General features: G+C 40.9%; 1 protein-coding gene across 2 annotated transcripts in view; it reads left to right on the top strand.

Annotated features, from left to right (window-relative positions):
* AURKA (aurora kinase A) overlaps positions 1–27,371 on the top strand; it is a 128,702-nt gene that overhangs the window by 65,870 nt on the left and 35,461 nt on the right. For both annotated transcript variants that reach the window (XM_053702721.1, XM_053702642.1), the window contains exons 6-7: positions 4,187–4,325; positions 14,440–14,588. In XM_053702721.1, coding sequence (XP_053558696.1) covers positions 4,187–4,325; positions 14,440–14,588 — 288 coding nt within the window. The remainder of the gene's footprint in view (positions 1–4,186; positions 4,326–14,439; positions 14,589–27,371) is intronic.

Genomic DNA, 27,371 nt, shown 5'->3' with positions numbered 1-27,371 from the left:
CATGTGCAAGAATAAGTGTGTATGCATTTGTGATTGGCTGATGGCTGTCACATGGTACAATGGGAGTGGAAAGAGACAACTTTTAAAATTGTCAGAAAAAGATTCTACTCATTTAAAGTTCAGACTAAGTGCTATTGCATTGTCTTATCTTGCATTTGTTGATGCAAATCTACTGTGTTGACTGGTCCCTTAAGCTGGCTAATTCTTTTATTACGGATGCCGCCTTTCAGATTGCCAAATTGGCGGCTAAGAATTCAGCATTTTCCATTTTAGCGCGCAGAGCCTGCGGATGTGTCCTCTAAATCAAAGCTCTTGGCGATTCCTTTCAGGGTAAGACCCTGTTCAGCACTGACTTGAAGGAGATCATTTCTGACATTACGGGAGGTAAGGGTAATCTCCTCCCTCAGGACAAAACAGCTAAGCTGCTCCTTTTCGAAACTTCAAGGGAATTTCCTCTTCCGTTAAACAGGAAGGGAATTATTCTCAAGCCAAATCCACCTGGAAACCTAACCAGGGTTGGCACAAGGGTAAACAACCCAAGAAGCCTGCCGCTGCTACCAAGACAGCATGAAGGGGCGGCCCCCGATCCAGGACCGAATCTAGTAGAGGGCAGACTTTGTCTCGTTGTCCACGCTTGGATAAGAGATGTTCAGGATCCCTGGACACTAGAAATCATGCCTCAAAGGTATCAGTTGGAGTTCAAAAATTCCTTCCCAGGGGGAAGGTTTCTTCTTTTACGATTATCTGTAGACCAGATAAAGAGGCGTTCTTACGTTGTGTAAAAGACCTCTCCGCTATGGGAGTAATTTTGTCCCGTTCCAAAACAGGGGCAGGGGTTTTACTCAAACCTTTTTGTGGTACCCAAAAAAGAGGGAACGTTCCAACCTATTTGAGAAACTTGTTTAGACTCTTGAGATCTAAAATAGGTCGGAACGTTCCCTCTTTTTTTGGGAACCACAAAAAGGTTTGAGTAAAACCCCTGCCCCTGTCATATATTGACCCTCCTGGATCAATGGAAGAATTGACCGAATAGTCTCCATCTTGAAGGATGGAACTCTTAGATCTCAAGAGTCTAAACAAGTTTCTCAGAGTTCCATCCTTCAAGATGGAGACTATTCGGACAATTCTTCCATTGATCCAGGAGGGTCAATATATGACTACCGTGGACTTAAAGGATGCATATCTTCATATTCCTATCCAGAGATCGCCATTTCCTGAGGTTTGCCTTTATGGACAAACATTTTCAGTTTGTGGCCCTTTCGGGCTGGCCACGGCACCCAGGATCTTCATGATGGTTCTAGGGTCTCTGCTGGCGGTTCTCAGGCCACGGAGCATTGCAGTGGCGCCTTATCTGGACGATATTCTGATCCAGGCGTCTTATCAGCCGACAGTCTCTCATACCAACATTGTTCTATCCTTTCTAAGGACTCACGGGTGGAAGGTGAATCTAGAAAAGAGTTCACTAATTCCGCAGACAAGGGTTCCTTTCCTAGGAACTCTAATGGATTCTATATGCATGAAAATCTTCTTGACGGAAGTCAGTTAAAGATTCTGAATACATGTCGATCCCTTCAGTCCAATCCTCTGCCATCAGTGGCTCAGTGCATGGAGGTAATTGGATTGATGGTGGCGGCAATGGACATCATTCCGTTTGCTCGTTTTCATCTCAGACCTCTGAGCATGCTCAGACAGTGGAATGGAGATTATGCAAATCTGTCTCATTAGATGCATCTAGATCAGGAGACAAGAGACCCTTCTTTGGTGGTTGTTGCAGGATCATCTGTCCCAAGGGACTTGCTTCCGCAGACCCTCATGAGTGATGGTGACAACTGACGCCAGTCTACTAGGATGGGGTGCAGTCTGGAATTCCCTGAAGGCTCAGGGGGTGTGGACTTGGTCGGAGTCTCTACTTCCAATCAATATTCTGGAGTTGAGGGCAATATTCAGTGCTCTTCAGATTTGGCCTCAGTTGGCTTCGGCAAAGTTCATCCGATTTCAGTCGGACAACCTCACGACTGTGGCTTACATCAACCATCAGGGAGGAACAAGGAGTTCCTTGGCGATGACAGAAGTTTCAAGATAATTCGGTGGGCGGAGGCTCACTCTTATCTGTCAGCAATCTACATCCCAGGAGTAGACAACTGGGAAGCAGATTTTTTTGAGCAGACAGACATGTCATCCAGGGGAATGGGAACTCCATCCGGAGGTCTTTGCCACCCCGATTCTCAGATGGGGCAAGCTGGATCTCATGGCATTTCGTCAGAATGCCAAGCTCCCGAGATACGGGTCCAGGTATAGGGATTCTCAGGCCGAACTGATAGATGCCTTGGTCGTTCAACCTAGCTTATCTGTTCCCTTCATTTGCTCTCCTTCCCCGGGTGATTGCTCGAGTCAAACAGGAGAGGGCTTTGGTGATTCTCATCGCTCCTGCATGGCCTCACAGGACTTGGTATGCCGATCTGGTCGACATGTCATCTCTGCCACAGTGGAAGCTTCCATTTAGGCAGGACCTTCTAATTCAGGGACCCTTCCATCATCCGAATTTTTTTTTATTTTTTTTTCTCTGCAGCTGACTGCTTGGAGATTGAACGCTTGATTTTTTTATCTAAGCGGAGGTTCTCTGATGCGGTCATTGATACCTTGATTCAGGCGCGCAAGCCTGTTACTAGAAAGATTTACCATAAGATATGGCGTAAATATCTCATGGGCTACTCATGGAGTAGGGTTAGGATTCCCAGGATTTTATCTTTTCTCCAAGAAGGGTTGGAGAAAGGGTTGTCGGAAAGTTCCTTAAAGGGACAGATTTCTGCTTTGTCTATTTTGCTTCACAAGCGTCTGGCAGATGTTCCAGATGTTCAATCTTTTTGTCAGGCTCTGACTAGAATCAGGTCTGTATTTAGACCAATTGCTCCTCCTTGGAGTTTGAATTTAGTTCTTAATGTTCTTCAAGGGGTTCCGTTTGAACCTATGCATTCCATAGATATTAAGTTATTTTCTTGTAAAGTTTTATTTTTGGTTGCTATTTCTTCTGCTCGCAGAGTTTCTGAGCTTTCGGCATTACAATGTGATTCTCCTTATCTTATTTTCCATGCAGATAAGGTAGGGTTGCATACCAAACCTGGTTTTCTTCCTAAAGTTGTTTAAATAAAAATATTAATCAGGAAATTGTTGTTCCTTCCTTGTGTCCTAACCCTTCTAAGAAGGAGCGTCGGTTACATAATCTGGATGTAGTCCGTTCCTTGAAGTTCTACTTACAGGCGACTAAGGATTTTCGTCAAACATCTTCATTATTTGTTGTTTTTTTGGGTTTTTTTTTTTCTAGGAAACGTAGGGGTCAGAAAGCTACGGCTACCTCTTTCTTTTTGGCTGAGTATCATCAGTGTTGCATATGAGACTGCGGACAGCAGCCTCCAGAATGAATTACGGCTCAATCTACTAGAGCTGTGGCTTCCTCATGGGCATTTAAAAATTATGCTTCTGTTGAACAGATTTGCAAGGATGCAACTTGGTTATCTCTTCACACTTTTTCCAAATTTTAAAAATTTGATACTTTTGAGGCTGTTTTTGGGAGAAAGGTTCTTCAAGCAGGGGTGCCTTCCGTTTAGGTTCCTGTCTTGTCCCTCCCTTTCATCCGTGTCCTATAGCTTTGGTATTGTATCCCATAAGTAAGGATGAAATCCGTGGACTAGTCATATCTTGTAAAAGAAAAGCAAATTTATGCTTACCTGATGAATGTGTTTCTTTTACGATATGACGAGTCTACGGCCCACCCTGTCGTTTGCTAAGACAGGTGTTTATTTTTGTTAAACTTCAGTCACCTCTGCTCCTTGGCTTTTCCTTTCTCTTCCTATCTTCGGTCGAATGACAGGGTTGGGGGGAAGGGAGGAGCTATTTATGCAGTTCTGCTGCGGAGCTCTTTGCCTCCTCTTGCTGACCAGGAGGCGATATCCCATAAGTAAGGATGAAATCCGTGGACTCGTCATATCGTAAAATAAATTTATCAGGTAAGCATAAATTTTCCTTTTTTTGCATTAATATAGACTGAGTAGTAAAGATCAGTTTAATGTGTTACAGTACTAGGAATATCCTTAGTCTGTGGAATTCTTTGTAGGGTTTCTGCCTGTCTTTCTATCTTCGTTTGAGCCATGTTCTAAATTCTATTATGTCCTTGTCTTCCTGCTTCTAGACATCCCAATATTCTCCGGCTCTATGGCTATTTTCATGATGCAACAAGAGTCTACCTTATCTTGGACTATGCCCCACGTGGTGAACTGTATAGAGAGCTTCAGAGGTGTACCAGGTTTGATGACCAGAAAACTGCTACTGTAAGCATAATAAAACTGCTTTTAATAATACTGCAATTTGATGTCTCTCCCTTTTTCTATAGAATCCTTACTCCATTAACACTGCAGTTTCTGAAATGGTTCTAGAGTTTAGATGAGAAATAAATTTGGTTTGGTTTATAAAAATCAAATATGGGCTAATATAGTAACTATGTAAACATGTAATTTAAAGGTATATTGCAAGCAGTTTAGTGGGATACGTTTTTAGTTTTAGGGGAAACATTTTAGAAATTATTCCTGTTTTCTTGGTATAATTTCAGTCTAAAACTTTTGTAAAACGAATTTGTAGTGTGCCACCCCCCTGGAGCCAAACTCCACTTTCTACTTGCCTTATTAGTAGGAGCCAATCTAAGCTTCTGTAGGACCATGCTAACCATGACCGTTAACTGATAAACTTATTCAGTTTATATTCTCTACTAAAGCTAATTGAAGAAAGCAGGGTCAGGCTTGAACTGTGCAGTAACAGTTATGATATAGAGAATCCACTATTTCCAAATTACATGAAAAAATGGCAACAATTGTTTGTTTTTTACTATACATTTTATGCTAAAAGCTCAGGGTGCTTACTATCCTTTTGATGTGTTTTCCATGACTTTTTATACCAGTTAGAATAAATGTATGAGAATTTTTTCTTTTTTAAGACACAATGAGTCCACAGATCATCTTAATTACTAATGGGATATTCACCTCCTGGTCAGCAGGAGGAGGCAAAGAGCACCGCAGCAGAGCTGTTAAATAGCTCCTCCCCCACACCAGTCATTCTCTTTGGACCCCAGTCATTCTCTTTCCCTATGTTAGTGATAGGAAGTGGCAAAGTGAGGTGTTTTAGATTCTTCAAGAGTTTATTATTTTTAAATTAGTGCAAGATTGTGCTGCCTTGTTCTAGGGTGTAGCCATAGTCCATATCAGTCTCTACAGTAGAGCATTTGGTGACTTTAGGGCAATGGGAACTTGTGGGACATAATTCTCACTGCGCCTCATACTGATGCTGCCCTTACACTGAAAACCTGAGGGATTTTACTCAGGACTTTAGTTTATTTACAGGGCCATGGGAGGGAGATGACCTCCTAAACCTGGGAACTGCCTTGCTGCCAGGCAGAAGATGAGGTAAGTGCTGACTTTATTTCTGGGGAGAGAAGGATCTCAGAAAACGTTTGGACACTTTATCAAGTTAAACCTCTTTGGACTTGGACTTAGTTTGTCCTTTTCTGCTAGGAGACATTATGGCAGTTGGTATACAGGTACTGGGTGACTTGTGTTTCATCTCCAGGCGGTCTCGGCTAATAATGGAGCTGACAATGTAAGAACAAATGATTCAAAACTCCCTGAGTATGGCAGTTTTCTCTGGCAGAGCCTTTGGATTAAACGGCTATTTAAACTGAAGCTGTTCAGTCTGTTTTCTTGCTCAGTGTGAGTTTGCGCTGGATGGATACTATTTATCCCTTTTGCTCCCGGTACCTTTGCTTGGCTAATGGCGACTGGGAGATCACATAGGAACTGTGGTTTATTTGACTGCGCTGCAGTTGGGCAATGTTCACGGGGTGTAACAGGCTGGGCAGCTGTCCTTTGTTTATTTGACTGTACTCCTTTGCTCCCTGTGCCTTTACTTAGTTTTCAATGGCGACCAGGAGATGGCTTGTGCGATGCCCATGAGGGGCGGAGCTTGTAAATGGCTCCTTTGCAGTGCGCACCTCCTTTACTAGACCTCCCGGTTGTCGGAAGGAGTGGAGGAACTTAAGATGAGGAGGAATGTACTGTGTAGCTGGCAATGATACAGGCTTTGTCATGATACGCATCTGTTAAAAACATCAGGGTGACATCTGCAGCTGCACCATAAAACAAGTGTATTATACTGATATGTTTATGCATACATGACTCACAGAAACTGTGTATGTTAAAAGGTTGTTTTTTATTCAGCACTTTCCTTCCTTACAAAGAAACTTAAACACAGGAAGACTTTCTGTCTGAGTGTTTGCGCTTCAGAAAAGTGCTACAGTGGAAAAGGAGGGAATTTTCACAATGAGTGATAAATAAATCGGGTCTACTCATTATGTGCTGCTAATTAATGTGAATAAAGAGACAGCATCAGTACAGGCTGTCTGACTTTTTTTTTTTTTTTTTTTTTGCTAGATTCAAGCTGTGATATAGAGGAACATTTGTAGTACTAGAGTTCCTCCTGAGCAAAAAAGAAATCCCAGCACTGTCAAGATTCAGAGGAATAACCGAATAAGAAAAGGCTTTAAAAGTTAAACAAGTCCTTTATTATTCATGAGGGATTCTCATACATTTAAAAGCCTAGAGAAAAATCTGACCGTTTCGGCTCAGATAGCCGTAATCCTAGATGTCCAGAGTTTATCCTGTACATAGACAACATTTTATATCCTCATTACAATAAACTGTTGCAATTATGCAGACAATACCGTTGTTATAGATTGATTCATCACTGTCTATTGTGAGTCAGTTATTCAAAAAAAAAAGTTGCACTTTAAAATTTAAAGTGACAGTACTGTTATGTTAATTTTTATTAATAAAAGGTTAAGAATGTATTCCATATGGGGGGGGGGGGGGACTATGAGAATGTCCATATCATCTTCAATTGCACATGCAGTGCCCTGCGGTTCCTCACAATCTCTCCATTTGGAGTTCCTGTACAGGACATCGCCTTTTCTGTCAGGGCGATATATCTTGTAGAGGAAGATGTTTCTGTCAGTTTTTTTTGCTTGATCACCTTCATTTTTTTTTATATTTTTTTTTTTAGTTAGGATGTTTTTAGATACCCTGGGACGCCTCCGGTATCATTTTATCCTGGTGCGTCCAGTAGGTTATAAGAGTAATTTCCAGCTTAGCTAGGGGGAACTACTATACCCTTAGTGGATATTTTTTTTTTTTTTTTCTCCGGTCCTATGGACAATCTTTGAAAAGGATACTTCCCTGGATAGGAAAGATTTCAAATGGACTAATGCCTTTTATTTCTAAATTCTTCCCTTCAAGTTATCAGACTGGGCGCATAGGTTCAGGTTTCTCTGTTCCAGCTCAGAGCCTTATGGTTAGACCCTTGTTCTATGAATATATGCTCTAAGCTTTTAGCGATTTCTTACAGGGGGAAGACCTTGTTGGGACCTGGCTTGACAGAAATAATCTCTTTTGAAACTTAAAGAATTTAAAAAAATAGCCTGCTGTTGAATCACAGGTTTCAGAGTTATCACAGACTCTGGGATCGCTGTTGGCGTTTCAGTTACAAGGCATTAGCGGCGCCCTATCTGGATGACATCTTAGTCCAGGCGCCATCCTTTCAGCGAGCAAGATTTCACACTGACATGGTGTTATCCTTCCTGCAATTTCTTGGGTGGAAGGTAAATTTGGAAAAGAGTTCCTTTGTCCCATGCACAAGGGTATCTCTCTGGGAAACATAATGGATTACATATATTGATACTTGTCTAGTCATTCAGTCCACTCCTCTGCCTTCAGTGGCTCAGTTCATGGAGGTAATCGGGCTGATGGCGGCTATGGACCTCATCCCGTTTGCTCAGTTCCATCTCAGACCTCTGCAGTTTGGCAAGCTCAGGTAAGGGATTGGAGATTATACAGATTTGTCTCCTCTAATACTACAGGAGACACAGGATTTTTTTTCAATGGTGGTTTTCTCTGGTTCATCTCTTCCAGGGAACCTGCTTTCACAGCCCATCTTGGGTGATGGGATAAGACACGCCAGCCTTCTAGTGTTTGGACTTGTCAGTCTGTTTTTCCTATAAACGTTCTGGAGCTGAGAGCGTTCTACAATGTCGCCTGGCCTCAGTTGACCTAGGTCCAGTTTTTCAGGTTCCAGTCTATTACAATGACAGTGACTTTCATCAATCGGGAAGGAACGAGAGGAGTTCCTTAGCGATGAGAGGTATCCAAATTAATTTAGTGGGCGGAGGCCCATTCTTGTTACCTGTTGGCGATCCACATCACAAGGGGTGGAACAACTGGGAGGCGGATTTTCTGAGCAGGCAGACTTTTCTTCCGGGAGTGGGAACTCCATACGGAAGTGTTCTCCAGATTTTTCTTCTGTTTGCTTTTCTTCCTCGGCTCATTGCTCGAATCAAGCAGAGGGATTTGGTGATCCTCATAGCACCGGCTTCGCCTCGTAGGGTTTGGTGTGGAGATCTCCTCTCTGCCACCTTGGAGACTTCTGTTGAGGAAGGTCCTTCTAATTAAAGGGCCCCTCCTTCAAAGTTTGGTTTATCTGAAACTGACTGGAGATTTTCCAAGCAGTGTTTTTCAACTCTTATCATTGTGACCATGTCTCAGGCTAGTGAGCCTGTCTCTGGACAAATTTGTCCTAAGATATGGCGGTAATATCTTCTTTTTCAAGATACGATGAGTCCACGGATTTCATCCTTCCACAGCAGAGCTGCATAAATAGCTCCTCCCTTCCCTCCCAACCCAGTCATTCTCTTTGCCTGTGTTACATAGGAGCTGGCAAAGTGAGGTGTTAGTAAAGATTCTTCAATCAAATATTAATTTTTTTTCCAGTGGTGCCACTGAGTGCTATTTTGTGCTGGAGTGTAGCCTAGACCAAATCAGTCTCTTCAGTTAAAGAGAAGCATTTGGTGGCTTTTAAGCAATGGGAACTTGTGGGACATAATTCATTGCGCCTCCCATACTGTGATGCTACCCTTTCTGTGATGGCCTAAGCTGAATCTAACTCAGGCTTTGTTTTGTAGGACTACAGGAGGGACCCAATGGACTTCTGAACCCTGTTGAGGCTGTCCTGCTATCGGACAGCATAAGAGGTAAGTGCAGCTTTATTTCTCTACAGGGAAAGTTTTTCTGCACTTCTGTACAATAGGGGACTCGGGCTCTGTCGGTCAAGAGCTTTTTCCCTGACAGCTTTATCAGACTGGGACTATGTCTCACTCAGTTGGCTCACATGGCGACTTATTTTATTAATTGCATGTGTGACTATGGGCCCACTACGTGACAGTCAGGTCTTTGCCATTGACATTAATTTTGACATTGATGGCTACCGGCTTACCTTTACATGGGGCATAGTGAAACGGTCTGTGAGTTCCTCTCCCGGTGCTTTCTGTGTAAACTGTTATGGCAACCGGGAGATGGTTGTTTTCGCTCACGAGGGGCGGGACTTTCGTAGTCTCATTCGCTGTGTGTTATGACCGACTAGACTGGTGTTTTTTTTTTTTGTGTATTTTTTGAGCAGCAGGCTACTCATTTTCTGTTTGTGCATGTTGCTCCCGGTGCCTCTATATATCACTGGCAATACGCCCACGAGGGGCGGAGTTCATCAAGGGGCTCCAAAGTAAAGGGCGCCGATCTTTTTCCTCCTTATACCATAATGTAGTAGGGAGCGGAGGATTCTTTCTTTCCTAAGGGGCCATAGAGAATTTTCTTCCTACTTGCAGAGTTATACACTAGCAAGGAACTGAGGACTCTAGTTTTAGACACGTGCGCTCTTTATTGCGCACTTCTCATATCACTTCTGGTTATCAGAAGCATGGTGCTGCGGTTGTTGCACGGTCGCATTTGTTTGCGTTCCAAGCTTCCACTGGGTACACAGAATACTCAGCTAGTACACTTTACAATAAATCATTGCAGCTTAACATTTTATAAAGAAATGTCTGCTTTATCCGTTGTACACTGAGTTGAGGCAGCACACATATTAAAGTGTTACTTTGGGATTCAAAGAAACGGTACCTTTTTTCTTTGGCTTAATTTATTACAGAATTTTAACTTATTTTGCTAATCCATCCTTTGTGCTTGGAGGGTTATCAGCATACACATATCTAGAGTTCTTTTTATGATTTAAAGGAACAATATCGTTTTAAATGTGTGAATTCTTTTGACTAATTTCAGATGTTGATTTGTCCTTTTCTCCTTGGTGTCTTAGGACGGAGCAAAAGCACAATACTCTAATGCTACTTTTGAGATAAAGTAGACAGTAACAATATTGTCAATGTTCTACATGTGATGCCCAATTTAATTTATGAACCACAGACAGGACTCTGCGGTTCCTTGCAAAGACTTTTTTTTATATTCATAGCGATGTCTTGTTGCAGCAGTAATTATGTTATTACTGGGATGTTTCTGCACGGCAGAAATAGAATGTTAGTTTTTAAATTTTATTACAATAATTGCAGCTCCTTTGTGCCATAGGGGTGTAAGGGCCATCTTCTCCCGCAGGATAAGATTACACTTGAGGGACGACAGACTAGGTTTCGGTCCTTTTGGAATTCCAGAGGAATTGTTTCCTCTTTCTCTGCTAAACTGGAATAACCTAAGCCTGCATGGAGCCCCTACCTTTCTTGGAAGCCCAAGCAAACCAAGAAGCATGAAATTGGAACTAATTCAGCATCAAGGTCATGCCCCTGATCCGAGTCAGTCTGGTAGGGGGCTGACTATCCTTTTTTTTTTTTTTTTTTTTTTTTTTTTTTTTTTTTTTGTTCAGGCCTGGGTGCGGGATGTTCAGGATCCCTGGGCTTTAGACAGAGTGATCGTTCCTGTCCTAGTAAAGTCTGTGGTTCCCGTAAGAGGGAACCTTTAGACTAATCTTGGATCTCAAGAGCAAAATTCTAGAGTTCTGTCCTCACGATGGAAACTATACGTTCCATGCTGCCACTGATTTAAGGTCAGTTCATGACCACAGTGGTCCTTAAGGATGCATACCTACGTGTTCCCATTCACAGGGACCATTACATCAATTAAGGGGGAACAAGAAGTTCCCTGGCAATGACAGGAGTATCCAAAATAATTAAATGGGCGGAGACCCATTCTTGATGCCTGTCAGCGATCCACATCCCAGGAGTAGACAATTGGGAGGCGGATTTCTTCAGCAGACAGACGTTGCGTCCGGGGGAGTGTAAACTCCATCCGGAGGTGTTTTCCAAACTGATCCTCAAGTGGGGACAGCCGGAGTTGGATCTGATGGTATGCAGGCCTGATATAGATGGCATCTCTACCACCTTGGAGACTGCTGTTGAGGAAGGACGTTCTCATTCAGGGTCCCTTCATCCAAATCTATCTTCATTAAGCTGTCTGCGTGGAGATTGCACGCTTCGTTTTATCCAAGCGTGGGTTCTCTGATCCGGTCATAAAGACCTTGATTCAGGCTCGTAAGCCTGTAACTAGAAAAATCTACCATAAGTTTTGGCATAGATACTTTTATTGGTGTGAATCCAAGGGCTACTCTTGATTTAGAGTAAGGATTCCTAGAGTTTCGTTTTTATTTCTAGGAAAGTCTGGAGAAGAGTATCTGCTAGTTCATTAAAGGGTTCAAACTTCATCTCTATCCATTTTTGTTTCACAAACGTCTAGCAGGTGTACCGGATGTACAATCTTTTTGTCAGGCCTGTGTTCAAACCAGTATCTCCTCAATGGAGTCTTATTCTAGTTCTCAGTTCTTCAAGGGGCTTTGTTTGAGCCTATGTATTCCTTAGATATCAAGTTGGTATCTTGGAACGTTCCTTTTCTGAGTGCTATTTCTTCTGCGTGACGAGTATCAGAACTCTTGGCGCTACAATGCAAATTTCCATACATTATTTTCCACTCGGATAAGGTAGTGCTTTGAACAAACTTAGGTTTCCTTCCTGAAGTTGTTTCGGATAGGAACATTAACCATGAAATTGTGGTTACTTCCTTGTGTTCTACTCCTTCCCGGAAGGAGAGACTTCTTCACAATTTAAATGTGTTCGTGCCCTGAAGTTTTATCTTCAGCCGGCTAAGGACTTTCATGAGTCCTCTTCTTTGTTTGACCCTTACGTCTGCCAGAAAAAAAACTTCAGACAATTACAGCTTCTTCTCTTGTGGATGCAGATTATCATACGTCTTGCATATGAAGAGGGTTACGGCTCATTCCACTAGCGCTGTGGCTTCTTCATGGACATTCAAAAATGATGCTTCTGTTGAACAGATTTGCAAGGCTGCATCTTGGTCCTCCACTTTTTTTTCCGAATTTTACAAATTTGAAACTTTTTCCTCTGCTGAGGCTGTTTTTGGAGATGTTCTTCAAGCAGTGGTGCCTTCTGTTTAGGTTCCCTGTCTTGTCCCTACCCTTTCATCTGTGTACTATAGCTTTGGTATTGTATCCCACAAGGATGAAATCCGTGGACTCATCTCAAAAAAGAAATACATTTATCAGGTAAGCATAAATTTCCTTTTTTTTTTGTGTGTGAATCCATGGGCTTCTCTTGGAGTAGTTAGGATTCCTAGAATTTAGTCTTTTCTCCAGGAGGGTTTGGAGAAAGGTTTATCGTCAAATCTGTCGTTTTAGTTTATTCTCGGACATCTGGCAGATGTCCCAGATGTACAATCATTTGGTCAGACCTTGGTTGGGATCAGACCTGTGTTCAATCCGGTTACTCCTCCATGGAGTCTGAATTTAGTTCTCAGAGTTCTTAAAGAGGCTCCGTTTGAGCCTATGCATTCCTTAGATATTAAGCTGTTATCTGGGAATATTTTTATTTCTTGTTGCTCTGGCATAGCTTAGTGGCTACCTCTCCTGGTTGAGAGTTTAAATCTTTCCATGGGTAATGTTCAATTAATGGAGTCTCAGAGCTCTTGGCATTACAGTATCAGTCTCCTTATCTTATTTTCCATACAGATAAGGTAGTTCTACTTACTAAATTAGGATACCTTCCTAAGGTGGTTTTCTGATCGGAACAATAATCAGGAAATTGTTGTTCTGTTCTTGTGTCCTAATCCTTCTTTTAGAAGGAAAGACTTCTGCACAATTTGGACGTGGTCCGTGCTTTAAGGTTTTACCTGCAAGGGACTGAAAGCTACGGATGCATCACTTTCTCTTTGACTGAAGAGTATCATATGTTTTGCATACAGCAGGACAGCAGCCTCCAGGGAGAGCTACGGCTCATTCCAAGAGGGCTGTTGCTTTCTCGTGGGCATTCAAAAATGAATTTTCTGTGGATCGGATTTGCAAGTCTGCAACTTGGTCCTTTCTTTGCTCTTTTTCAGAGTTTTACAATTTTGACACTTGTTTCGGCTGAGGCCGCTTTTGGGAGATAGGTTCTTCAAGCAGTGGTGTCTTCCGTTTAGATTCCCTGTATTGTCCATCCCGTATAATCATGTGTACTCTAGCTTGGGTATTGAATCCCATTAGTATTTAAGATGATCCGTGGACTCCTTGTGTCTTAAACATAAGAAAATGTATGCTTACCTGAAATTTATTTCTTTTGACACAATGAGTCCACGGCCCACCCTGTTCTTGTAAGCCAGTTTGTGAGTTATTGTAAACTTCAGACACCTCTGCACCTTGGCTTTTCCTTTGTCTTCCTAACTTTGGTAGAATGACTGGAGTGGGAGGGGGGGGAAGCTATTTAACTGCTCTGCTGTGGTGCTCTTTGCCGCCTCCTGCTGACCAGGTGGTGAATATGCCATTAGTAATTAAGATGATTCGTGGACTCATTGTGTCAAAAAAGAAATTTATTAGGGAAGCATAAATTTTCTTTTTTATATTAAATTGAAACCACCAACCATTAAAGTTACCAACACTTTTAGACAAACATTAAACTTTTTTTTTAATAGTTAAACAGCTAATGAAACTTAAAATCTACATGTTCTCAGACTAAAATCTTCTTAAATGCTAGATGTGATGCATTCAGAGTTTAATATCCCTTTTAAAGGGACAGTGTACTAAAAATATGCAGTTATAAAAATTGGTGTAGTCTACTATATGCAGATACTGGTATAAAATACAGTATAAAGCCACCTTAAACTTAGAAGCTCCCTGTTTTTGCACTGTTGATGAGGTTTGGCTGGGACACCCAATAAAAAGAGCTAGACAAAACAAGAGCAGACACTCCCTCCTTCCCAGCATATGAAAACATAACAAACAGGAGCTAGCAGGTATCTGTAAACACGTGTATACAGCTGGCACTGTAAAATCCTCACAATGTTAAAAAAAAAAAAAAGAAGCAAAAACTATACATTAAAAAAAATCCTAGATGGGCTATATAAATGGATCATCCAGTCTCTCACTATAAATTTGCAATCTTCCTCAATCTTCCACTTCCTGCAGAATTATGTAGTATCTCCAGTGTATGAATAACTTTTTTTTTTTTTTTTTTTGTATTTCTCCTAACAGTATGTTACAGAGCTGGCAGATGCTCTTCTGTACTGTCATTCCAAGAAAGTAATTCACAGAGACATAAAACCTGAGAACTTGCTACTTGGGTCCAATGGAGAACTTAAAATTGCTGACTTTGGTTGGTCAGTTCATGCCCCATCTTCAAGGTAGGAAATCTACAGTGTATCCTATAGATCAGATTAAATGGTCAGGAATCTAATCCTTTTCTGGTTTGCTGAATGTCTTTAGATTTAAAACCCTGTTTGGTTCCTATAAAATACTGCTGGCGTGTAGCTTTAAAGGCACATAAAACCTAATTCTTTTCAGATAAAACATAATTTCTTTCATGTAATTAGCTAGAGTCCATGAGCTAGTGACGTATGGGATATACATTCCTACCAGGAGGGGCAAAGTTTCCCAAACCTCAAAATGCCTATAAATACACCCCTCACCACACCCACAATTCAGTTTTACAAACTTTGCCTCCGATGGAGGTGGTGAAGTAAGTTTGTGCTAGATTCTACGTTGATATGCGCTCCGCAGCAAGTTGGGGCCCGGTTTTCCTCTCAGCGTGCAGTGAATGTCAGAGGGATGTGAGGAGTATTGCCTATTTGAATGCAGTGATCTCCTTCTAAGGGGTCTATTTCATAGGTTCTCTGTTATCGGTCGTAGAGATTCATCTCTTACCTCCATTTTCAGATCGACGATATACTCTTATATATACCATTACCTCTACTGATTCTCGTTTCAGTACTGGTTTGGCTATCTACTATATGTAGATGAGTGTCCTGGGGTAAGTAAGTCTTATTTTTTGTGACACTCCTAGCTATGGTTGGGCACTTTGTTTATAAAGTTCTAAATATATGTATTCAAACATTTATTTGCCTTGACTCAGAATGTTCAACTTTCCTTATTTCAGACAGTCAGTTTCATATTTGGGATAATGCATTTTAATTTATCATTTTTCTTACCTTAAAATTTGACTTTTTCCCTGTGGGCTGTTAGGCTCGCGGGGGCTGAAAATGCTTCATTTTATTGCGTCATTCTTGGCGCAGACTTTTTTGGCGCAAAAATTCTATTTCCGTTTCCGGCGTCATACGTGTCGCCGGAAGTTGCGTCACTTTTTGACGTTATTTTGCGCCAAAAATGTCGGCGTTCCGGATGTGGCGTCATTTTTGGCGCCAAAAAGCATTTAGGCGCCAAATAATGTGGGCGTCTTATTTGGCGCGAAAAAATATGGGCGTCACTCTTGTCTCCACATTATTTAAGTCTTTTTTTTTATTGCTTCTGGTTGCTAGAAGCTTGTTCTTTGGCATTTTTTCCCATTCCTGAAACTGTCATTTAAGGAATTTGATCAATTTTGCTTTATATATGTGTTTTTTCTCTTACATATTGCAAGATGTCTCACGTTGCATCTGAGTCAGAAGATACTACAGGAAAATCGCTGTCTAGTGCTGAATCTACCAAAGCTAAGTGTATCTGCTGTAAACTTTTGGTAGCTATTCCTCCAGCTGTTGTTTGTATTGATTGTCATGACAAACTTGTTAAAGCAGATAATATTTCCTTTAGTAAAGTACCATTGCCTGTTGCAGTTCCTTCAACATCTAAGGTGCAGAATGTTCCTGATAACATAAGAGATTTTGTTTCTGAATCCATAAAGAAGGCTATGTCTGTTATTTCTCCTTCTAGTAAACGTAAAAAATCTTTTAAAACTTCTCTCCCTACAGATGAATTTTTAACTGAACATCATCATTCTGATGATTCCTCTGGTTCAGAGGATTCTGTCTCAGAGGTTGATGCTGATAAATCTTCATATTTATTTAAAATGGAATTTATTCGTTCTTTACTTAAAGAAGTACTAATTGCTTTAGAAATAGAGGATTCTAGTCCTCTTGATACTAAATCTAAACGTTTAAATAAGGTTTTTAAAACTCCTGTAGTTATTCCAGAAGTTTTTCCTGTCCCTGATGCTATTTCTGCAGTAATTTCCAAAGAATGGGATAATTTGGGTAATTCATTTACTCCTTCTAAACGTTTTAAGCAATTATATCCTGTGCCACCTGACAGATTAGAATTTTGGGACAAGATCCCTAAAGTTGATGGGGCTATTTCTACCCTTGCTAAACGTACTACTATTACTTCGTTTAAGGATCCTCTAGATAGGAAAATTGAATCCTTTCTAAGAAAAGCTTATCTGTGTTCAGGTAATCTTCTTCTTAGACCTGCTATATCTTTGGCTGATGTTGCTGCAGCTTCAACTTTTTGGTTGGAAACTTTAGCGCAACAAGTAACACATCGTGATTCTCATGATATTATTCTTCAACATGCTAATAATTTTATCTGTAATGCCATTTTTGATATTATCAGAATTGATGTCAGGTTTATGTCTCTAGCTATTTTAGCTAGAAGAGCTTTATGGCTTAAAACTTGGAATGCTGATATGGCTTCTAAATCAACTTTACTTTCCATTTCTTTCCAGGGTAACAAATTATTTGGTTCTCAGTTGGATTCCATTATTTCAACTGTTACTGGTGGGAAAGGAACTTTTTTTACCACAGGATAAAAAATTTAAAGGTAAAAACAGGGCTAATCGTTTTCGTTCCTTTCGTTTCAACAAAGAACAAAAGCCTGATCCTTCATCCTCAGGAGCAGTTTCAGTTTGGAGACCATCTCCTGTCTGGAATAAATCCAAGCCAGCTAGAAAGGCAAAGCCTGCTTCTAAGTCCACATGAAGGTGCGGCCCTCATTCCAGCTCAGCTGGTAGGGGGCAGGTTACGTTTTTTCAAAGAAATTTGGGTCAATTCTGTTCACAATCTTTGGATTCAGAGCATTGTTTCAGAAGGGTACAGAATTTGTTTCAAGTTGAGACCTCCTGCAAAGAGATTTTTTCTTTCCCGTGTCCCAGTAAATCCAGTAAAAGCTCAAGCATTTCTGAAATGTGTTTCAGATCTAGAGTTGACTGGAGTAATTATGCCAGTTCCAGTTTCGGAACAGGGGATGGGGTTTTATTCAAATCTCTTCATTGTACCAAAGAAGGAGAATTCCTTCAGACCAGTTCTGGATCTAAAAATATTGAATCGTTATGTAAGGATACCAACATTCAAGATGGTAACTGTAAGGACTATCTTACCTTTTGTTCAGCAAGGGAATTATATGTCCACAATAGATTTACAGGATGCATATCTGCATATTCCGATTCATCCAGATCACTATCAGTTTCTGAGATTCTCTTTCCTAGACAAGCATTACCAGTTTGTGGCTCTGCCGTTTGGCCTAGCTACAGCTCCAAGAATTTTTACAAAGGTTCTCGGTGCCCTGCTGTCTGTAATCAGAGAACAGGGTATTGTGGTATTTCCTTATTTGGACGATCTCTTGGTACTTGCTCAGTCTTTACATTTAGCAGAATCTCATACGAATCGACTTGTGTTGTTTCTTCAAGATCATGGTTGGAGGATCAATTTACCAAAAAGTTCTTTGATTCCTCAGACAAAGGTAACCTTTCTGGGTTTCCAGATGGATTCAGTGTCCATGACTCTGTCTTTAACAGACAAGAGACGTTTAAAATTGATTACAGCTTGTCGAAACCTTCAGTCACAATCATTCCCTTCGGTAGCCTTATGCATGGAAATTCTAGGTCTTATGACTGCTGCATCGGACGCGATCCCCTTTGCTCGATTTCACATGCGACCTCTTCAGCTCTGTATGCTGAAGCAATGGTGCAAGGATTACACAAAGATATCTCAATTAATATCTTTAAAACCGATTGTTCGACACTCTCTAACGTGGTGGACAGATCACCATAGTTAAATTCAGGGGGCTTCTTTTGTGCTTCCGACCTGGACTGTAATTTCAACAGATGCAAGTCTCACAGGTTGGGGAGCTGTGTGGGGATCTCTGACGGCACAAGGAGTTTGGGAATCTCAGGAGGTGAGATTACCGATCAATATTTTGGAACTCCGTGCAATTTTCAGAGCTCTTCAGTTTTGGCCTCTTCTGAAGAGAGAATCGTTAATTTGTTTTCAGACAGACAATGTCACAACTGTGGCATACATCAATCATCAAGGAGGGACTCACAGTCCTCTGGCTATGAAAGAAGTATCTCGAATTTTGGTTTGGGCGGAATCCAGCTCCTGTCTAATCTCTGCGGTTCATATTCCAGGTGTAGACAATTGGGAAGCGGATTATCTCAGTCGCCAAACGTTGCATCCGGGCGAATGGTCTCTTCACCCAGAGGTATTTCTTCAGATTGTTCAAATGTGGGAACTTCCAGAAATAGATCTGATGGCGTCCCATCTAAACAATAAACTTCCCAGGTATCTGTCCAGATCCCGGGATCCTCAGGCGGAGGCAGTGGATGCATTATCACTTCCCTGGAAGTATCATCCTGCCTATATCTTTCCGCCTCTAGTTCTTCTTCCAAGAGTAATCTCCAAGATTCTGAAGGAATGCTCGTTTGTTCTGCTGGTAGCTCCGGCATGGCCTCACAGGTTTTGGTATGCGGATCTTGTCCGGATGGCCTCTTGCCAACCGTGGACTCTTCCGTTAAGACCAGACCTTCTGTCACAAGGTCCTTTTTTTCCATCAGGATCTGAAATCCTTAAATGTAAAGGTATGGAGATTGAACGCTTGATTCTTGGTCAAAGAGGTTTCTCTGACTCTGTGATTAATACTATGTTACAGGCTCGTAAATCTGTATCTCGAGAGATATATTATAGAGTCTGGAAGACTTATATTTCTTGGTGTCTTTCTCATCATTTTTCCTGGCATTCTTTTAGAATACCGAGAATTTTACAGTTCCTTCAGGATGGTTTAGATAAGGGTTTGTCCGCAAGTTCTTTGAAAGGACAAATCTCTGCTCTTTCTGTTCTTTTTCACAGAAAGATTGCTATTCTTCCTGATATTCATTGTTTTGTACAAGCTTTGGTTCGTATAAAACCTGTCATTAAGTCAATTTCTCCTCCTTGGAGTTTGAATTTGGTTCTGGGAGCTCTTCAAGCTCCTCCGTTTGAACCTATGCATTCATTGGACATTAAATTACTTTCTTGGAAAGTTTTGTTCCTTTTGGCCATCTCTTCTGCCAGAAGAGTTTCTGAATTATCTGCTCTTTCTTGTGAGTCTCCTTTTCTGATTTTTCATCAGGATAAGGCGGTGTTGCGAACTTCTTTTGAATTTTTACCTAAAGTTGTGAATTCCAACAACATTAGTAGAGAAATTGTGGTTCCTTCATTATGTCCTAATCCTAAGAATTCTAAGGAGAAATCGTTGCATTCTTTAGATGTTGTTAGAGCTTTGAAATATTATGTTGAAGCTACGAAATCTTTTCGTAAGACTTCTAGTCTATTTGTTATCTTTTCCGGTTCTAGAAAAGGCCAGAAAGCTTCTGCCATTTCTTTGGCATCTTGGTTGAAATCATTAATTCATCTTGCCTATGTTGAGTCGGGTAAGACTCCGCCTCAGAGAATTACAGCTCATTCTACTAGGTCAGTTTCTACTTCCTGGGCGTTTAGGAATGAAGCTTCGGTTGACCAGATCTGCAAAGCAGCTACTTGGTCCTCTTTGCATACTTTTACTAAATTCTACCATTTTGATGTATTTTCTTCTTCTGAAGCAGTCTTTGGTAGAAAAGTACTTCAGGCAGCGGTTTCAGTTTGAATCTTCTGCTTATGTTTTTCGTTAAACTTTATTTTGGGTGTGGATTTTTCAGCAGGAATTGGCTGTCTTTATTTTATCCCTCCCTCTCTAGTGACTCTTGTGTGGAAAGATCCACTTCTTGGGTAGTCATTATCCCATACGTCACTAGCTCATGGACTCTTGCTAATTACATGAAAGAAAACATAATTTATGTAAGAACTTACCTGATAAATTCATTTCTTTCATATTAGCAAGAGTCCATGAGGCCCGCCCTTTTTTTGTGGTGGTTATGATTTTGTATAAAGCACAATTATTCCAATTCCTTATTTTATATGCTTTCGCACTTTTTTTCTTATCACCCCACTTCTTGGCTATTCGTTAAACTGAATTGTGGGTGTGGTGAGGGGTGTATTTATAGGCAATTTGAGGTTTGGGAAACTTTGCCCCTCCTGGTAGGAATGTATATCCCATACGTCACTAGCTCATGGACTCTTGCTAATATGAAAGAAATGAATTTATCAGGTAAGTTCTTACATAAATTATGTTTTTTAAACTTTCCAATTTACTTCTATTAAATTTGCTTCATTCTCTTGGTATCCTTAAGGAGCTGCACTACTGAGTTGGAGAACACAGGTGAGCAAACTAGAGATTTATATGCAGCTAGCTCCCAGTAGCTCATTGCTGCTCATGAGCCTACATAGGTATGTTTCTTTCCTAAGATATGGAGAATCCACATCATCATTCAGTTACTAGTGGAAATATCACTCCTGGCCAGTAGGAGGCAAAGAGCACCACAACAAAACTCTTAAGTGTCACTCCCCTACCCATAATCCCCAGTCATTCTCTTTGCCTTTGTCAATGGAGGAGGTGAAGTTTGGTGTCTGAAGACATGAATTCCTTTAATACCTCCCACAAGGCAGAAGTAGATCCCTAGGAACTAATCGACCAGAAGCAGCATTCCAAGTCTGCTGTCTCCATCATATGTTCTATCAAATACTGTTTTATATAGTGGAAAAAAAACAGAACTAGTCCTCTAATCTGTCCTTATAACCTTCCTAGACCCCTGTAATTTTTTTTTTTTTTTTGGAACAATTCCTTCTCAATCTCTAGTAGACGTTTATAGAATAGCAGAATTTCTTAACATCACTCAATCCATGTTTTAATGTAGCCCTACTGCATTATAATTCCTGGGGGGGTGGGGGGTCGGACTTCAACCTAAAATATAAGTACAGGTCCAGTATAGCCAATGTGCCCCTTTCTTATATTGTCTGTCTTGCTTGCTGCTCCTTCCCTCCTGCATCAGCCATTTGTTTCTCACCCTACATTCCATTATATACTGAGTATTTTCATACCTTGAAATTCCTTTTGTGTGTCCCTATCTAATTTTCTAATCCAGTATTTACATTTCTTTCATGTAATTAGCAAGAGTCCATGAGCTAGTGACGTATGGGATATACATTCCTACCAGGAGGGGCAAAGTTTCCCAAACCTCAAAATGCCTATAAATACACCCCTCACCACACCCACAATTCAGTTTTACAAACTTTGCCTCCGATGGAGGTGGTGAAGTAAGTTTGTGCTAGATTCTACGTTGATATGCGCTCCGCAGCAAGTTGGAGCCTGGTTTTCCTCTCGGCGTGCAGTGAATGTCAGAGGGATGTGAGGAGAGTATTGCCTATTTGAATGCAGTGATCTCCTTCTACGGGGTCTATTTCATAGGTTCTCTGTTATCGGTCGTAGAGATTCATCTCTTACCTCCCTTTTCAGATCGACGATATACTCTTATATATACCATTACCTCTGCTGATTCTCGTTTCAGTACTGGTTTGGCTTTCTACAAACATGTAGATGAGTGTCCTGGGGTAAGTAAATCTTATTTTCTGTGACACTCTATAAACAAAGTGCCCAACCATAGCTTAAAGTTCTAAATATATGTATTCAAACATTTATTTGCCTTGACTCAGAATGTTCAACATTCCTTATTTTTCAGACAGTCAGTTTCATATTTGGGATAATGCATTTGAATTAATCATTTTTTTCTTACCTTCAAAAATTTGACTCTTTTTTCCCTGTGGGCTGTTAGGCTCGCGGGGGCTGAAAATGCTTCATTTTATTGCGTCATTCTTGGCGCAGATTTTTTGGGCGCAAAAATTCATTTGTTTCCGGCGCCATACGTGTCGCCGGAAGTTGTGTCATTTTTTGACGTTATTTTGCGCCAACAATGTCGGCGTTCCGGATGTGGCGTCATTTTTGGCGCCAAAAGCATTTAGGCGCCAAATAATGTGGGCGTCTGATTTGGCGCTAAAAAATATGGGCGTCACTCTTGTCTCCACATTATTTTAGTCTTATTTTTTCATTGCTTCTGGTTGCTAGAAGCTTGTTCTTTGGCATTTTTTCCCATTCCTGAAACTGTCATTTAAGGAATTTGATCAATTTTGCTTTATATGTTTTTTCTTACATATTGCAAGATGTCTCACGTTGCATCTGAGTCAGAAGATACTTCAGGAAAATCGCTGTCTAGTGCTGGATCTACCAAAGCTAAGTGTATCTGCTGTTAACTTTTGGTAGCTATTCCTCCGGCTGTTTGTATTAATTGTCATGACAAACTTGTTAATGCAGATAATATTTCCTTTAGTAAAGTACCATTGTCTGTTGCAGTTCCTTCAACATCTAAGGTGCAGAATGTTCCTGATAACATAAGAGATTTTGTTTCTGAATCCATAAAGAAGGCTATGTCTGTTATTTCTCCTTCTAGTAAACATAAAAAATCTTTTAAAACTTCTCTCCCTACAGATGAATTTTTAAATAATATCATCATTCTGATTCTGATGACTCTTCTGGTTCAGAGGATTCTGTCTCAGAGATTGATGCTGATAAATCTTCATATTTATTTAAAATGGAATTTATTCGTTCTTTACTTAAAGAAGTACTAATTGCTTTAGAAATAGAGGATTCTGGTCCTCTTGATACTAATTCTAAACGTTTAGATAAGGTATTTAAATCTCCTGTGGTTATTCCAGAAGTTTTTCCTGTTCCTAATGCTATTTCTGCAGTAATTTCCAAAGAATGGGATAAATTGGGTAATTCATTTACTCCTAAACGTTTTAAGCAATTATATCCTGTACCGTCTGACAGGTTAGAATTTTGGGACAAAATCCCTAAAGTTGATGGGGCTATTTCTACCCTTGCTAAACGTACTACTATTCCTACGTCAGATGGTACTTCGTTTAAAGATCCTTTAGATAGGAAAATTGAATCCTTTCTAAGAAAAGCTTATCTGTGTTCAGGTAATCTTCTTCTTAGACCTGCTATATCTTTGGCTGATGTTGCTGCAGCTTCAACTTTTTGGTTGGAAACTTTAGCGCAGCAAATCATGATTCTCATGATATTATTCTTCTTCAGCATGCTAATAATTTTATTTGTGATGCCATTTTTGATATTATCAGAGTTGATGTCAGGTTTATGTCTCTAGCTATTTTAGCTAGAAGAGCTTTATGGCTTAAAACTTGGAATGCTGATATGGCTTCTAAATCAACTCTACTTTCCATTTCTTTCCAGGGTAACAAATTATTTGGTTCTCAGTTGGATTCTATTATCTCAACTGTTACTGGTGGGAAAGGAACTTTTTTACCACAGGGTAAAAACAGGGCTAATCGTTTTCGTTCCTTTCGTTTCAACAAAGAACAAAAGCCTGATCCTTCATCCTCAGGAGCAGTTTCAGTTTGGAAACCATCTCCAGTTTGGAATAAATCCAAGCCTGCTAGAAAGGCAAAGCCTGCTTCTAAGTCCACATGAAGGTGCGGCCCTCATTCCAGCTCAGCTGGTAGGGGGCAGGTTACGTTTTTTCAAAGAAATTTGGATCAATTCTGTTCACAATCTTTGGATTCAGAACATTGTTTCAGAAGGGTACAGAATTGGTTTCAAGATGAGACCTCCTGCAAAGAGATTTTTTCTTTCCCGTGTCCCAGTAAATCCAGTAAAAGCTCAAGCATTTCTGAATTGTGTTTCAGATCTAGAGTTGGCTGGAGTAATTATGCCAGTTCCAGTTCCGGAACAGGGGATGGGGTTTTATTCAAATCTCTTCATTGTACCAAAGAAGAATTCCTTCAGACCAGTTCTGGATCTAAAAATATTGAATCGTTATGTAAGGATACCAACGTTCAAGATGGTAACTGTAAGGACTATCTTGCCTTTCTTCTGTTATGTGTGATCAGTCCACGGGTCATCATTACTTCTGGGATATAACTCCTCCCCAACAGGAAATGCAAGAGGATTCACCCAGCAGAGCTGCATATAGCTCCTCCCCTCTACGTCAGTCCCAGTCATTCTCTTGCACCCAACGACTAGATAGGATGTGTGAGAGGACTATGGTGATTATACTTAGTTTTTATGACTTCAATCAAAAGTTTGTTATTTTACAATAGCACCGGAGCGTGTTATTACTTCTCTGGCAGAGTTTGAGGAAGAATCTACCAGAGTTTTTTACTATGATTTTAACCGGAGTAGTTAAGATCATATTGCTGTTCTCGGCCATCTGAGGGAGGTAAAAGCTTCAGATCAGGGGACAGCGGGCAGATGAATCTGCATTGAGGTATGTAGCAGTTTTTATTTTCTGAATGGAATTGATGAGAAAATCCTGCCATACCGTTATAATGACATGTATGTATACACTTCAGTATTCTGGGGATGGTATTTCACCGGAACTACTCTGTTAAAAGTCACTAATCCTTTTAATAAGTATTTATCATGTTAAACGTTTTTGCTGGAATGTAGAATCGTTTACATTTCTGAGGTACTGAGCGAATAAATATTTGGGCATTATTTTCCACTTGGCAGTTGTTTGGTTTTAATTGTGACAGTTTCGTTTCTCTTCACTGCTGTGTGTGAGGGAGGGGCCGTTTTTGGCGCTCTTTGCTACGCATTAAAAATTTCCAGTCAGTTACTCTTATATTTCCTGCATGATCCGGTTCATCTCCGACAGATCTCAGGGGTCTTCAAACTTCTTTAGAGGGAGGTAGATTCTCTCAGCAGAGCTGTGAGAATTTTATATTGACTGTGAATAAAAACGTTGCTCTGTAATTTTTATGTCAAATTTAATTATTGTTATTTTACTATGGGAACAAACCTTTGCTAAAAGTTGTGTTGTTTTAAAGTTTGATGCTATAACTGTTTTTTCAGTTCATTATTTCAACTGTCATTTAATCGTTTAGTACCTCTTTGAGGCACAGTACGTTTTTGCTAAAAAAGATTATAACCAAGTTGCAAGTTTATTGCTAGTGTGTTAAACATGTCTGACTCAGAGGAAGATATCTGTGTCATTTGTTCCAATGCCAAGGTGGAGCCCAATAGAAATTTATGTACTAACTGTATTGATGCTACTTTAAATAAAAGTCAATCTGTACAATTTGAAAAAATTTCACCAAACAGCGAGGGGAGAGTTATGCCGACTAACTCGCCTCACGCGGCAGTACCTGCATCTCCCGCCCGGGAGGTGCGTGATATTATGGCGCCTTGTACATCTGGGCGGCCATTACAGATAACATTACAAGATATGGCTACTGTTATGACTGAAGTTTTGTCTAAATTACCAGAACTAAGAGGCAAGCGTGATCACTCTGGGGTGAGAACAGAGTGCGCTGACAATACTAGGGCCATGTCTGATACTGCGTCACAGCTTGCAGAGCATGAGGACGGAGAGCTTCATTCTGTGGGTGACGGTTCTGATCCAAACAGATTGGATTCAGATATTTCAAATTTTAAATTTAAATTGGAGAACCTCCGTGTATTACTAGGGGAGGTTTTAGCAGCTCTCAATGATTGTAACACCGTTGCAATACCAGAGAAACTGTGTAGGTTGGATAAATACTTTGCGGTACCGGCGAGTACTGACGTTTTTCCTATACCTAAGAGACTAACTGAAATTGTTACTAAGGAGTGGGATAGACCCGGTGTGCCGTTCTCACCCCCTCCAATATTTAGAAAGATGTTTCCAATAGACGCCACCACTCGGGACTTATGGCAAACGGTCCCTAAGGTGGAGGGAGCAGTTTCTACTTTAGCTAAGCGTACCACTATCCCGGTGGAGGATAGCTGTGCTTTTTCAGATCCAATGGATAAAAAATTAGAGGGTTACCTTAAGAAAATGTTTGTTCAACAAGGTTTTATATTGCAACCCCTTGCATGTATCGCGCCGATTACGGCTGCGGCAGCATTTTGGATTGATTCTCTGGAAGAGAACCTTAGTTCATCTACGCTAGACGACATTACGGACAGGCTTAGAGTCCTTAAACTAGCTAATTCATTCATTTCTGAGGCCGTAGTACATTTAACCAAACTTACGGCTAAGAACTCAGGATTCGCCATCCAGGCACGTAGGGCGCTGTGGCTAAAATCCTGGTCAGCTGATGTTACTTCTAAGTCCAAATTACTTAATATACCTTTCAAGGGGCAGTCTTTATTTGGGCCCGGTTTGAAAGAAATTATCGCTGACATTACAGGAGGTAAGGGCCACGCCCTACCTCAAGACAAAGCCAAAGCTAAGGCTAGACAGTCTAATTTTCGTCCCTTTCGGAATTTCAAAACAGGAGCAGCATCAACCTCCACTGCACCAAAACAGGAGGGAGCTGTTGCTCGTTACAGGCAAGGCTGGAAGCCTAACCAGTCCTGGAACAAGGGCAAGCAGGCCAGGAAACCTGCTGCTGCCCCAAAGACAGCATGAACCGAGAGCCCCCGATCCGGGACCGGATCTAGTGGGGGGCAGACTTTCTCTCTTCGCCCAGGCCTGGGCAAGAGATGTTCAGGATCCCTGGGCGCTAGAGATCATATCTCAGGGATACCTTCTAGACTTCAAATTATCTCCCCCAAGAGGGAGATTTCATCTGTCAAGGTTGTCAACAAACCAGATAAAGAAAGAAGCGTTTCTACGCTGTGTACAAGATCTGTTATTAATGGGAGTGATCCATCCGGTTCCGCGGTCGGAACAAGGACAAGGGTTCTACTCAAACCTGTTTGTGGTTCCCAAAAAAGAGGGAACTTTCAGGCCAATCTTAGATTTAAAGATTCTAAACAAATTCCTAAGAGTTCCATCGTTCAAAATGGAAACTATTCGGACAATCTTACCCATGATCCAAAAGGGTCAGTACATGACCACAGTGGATTTAAAAGATGCTTACCTTCACATACCGATTCACAAAGATCATCACCGGTATCTACGGTTTGCCTTCCTAGACAGGCACTACCAGTTTGTAGCTCTTCCATTCGGATTGGCTACGGCTCCAAGAATCTTCACAAAGGTTCTGGGTGCCCTTCTGGCGGTACTA

This window comes from Bombina bombina, chromosome 1 (assembly GCF_027579735.1).
Source record: "Bombina bombina isolate aBomBom1 chromosome 1, aBomBom1.pri, whole genome shotgun sequence".
Taxonomy (NCBI): domain Eukaryota; kingdom Metazoa; phylum Chordata; class Amphibia; order Anura; family Bombinatoridae; genus Bombina; species Bombina bombina.
Note: the sequence above shows the minus strand (reverse complement) of the source record. Positions and strands in the feature narration are given on the sequence as shown.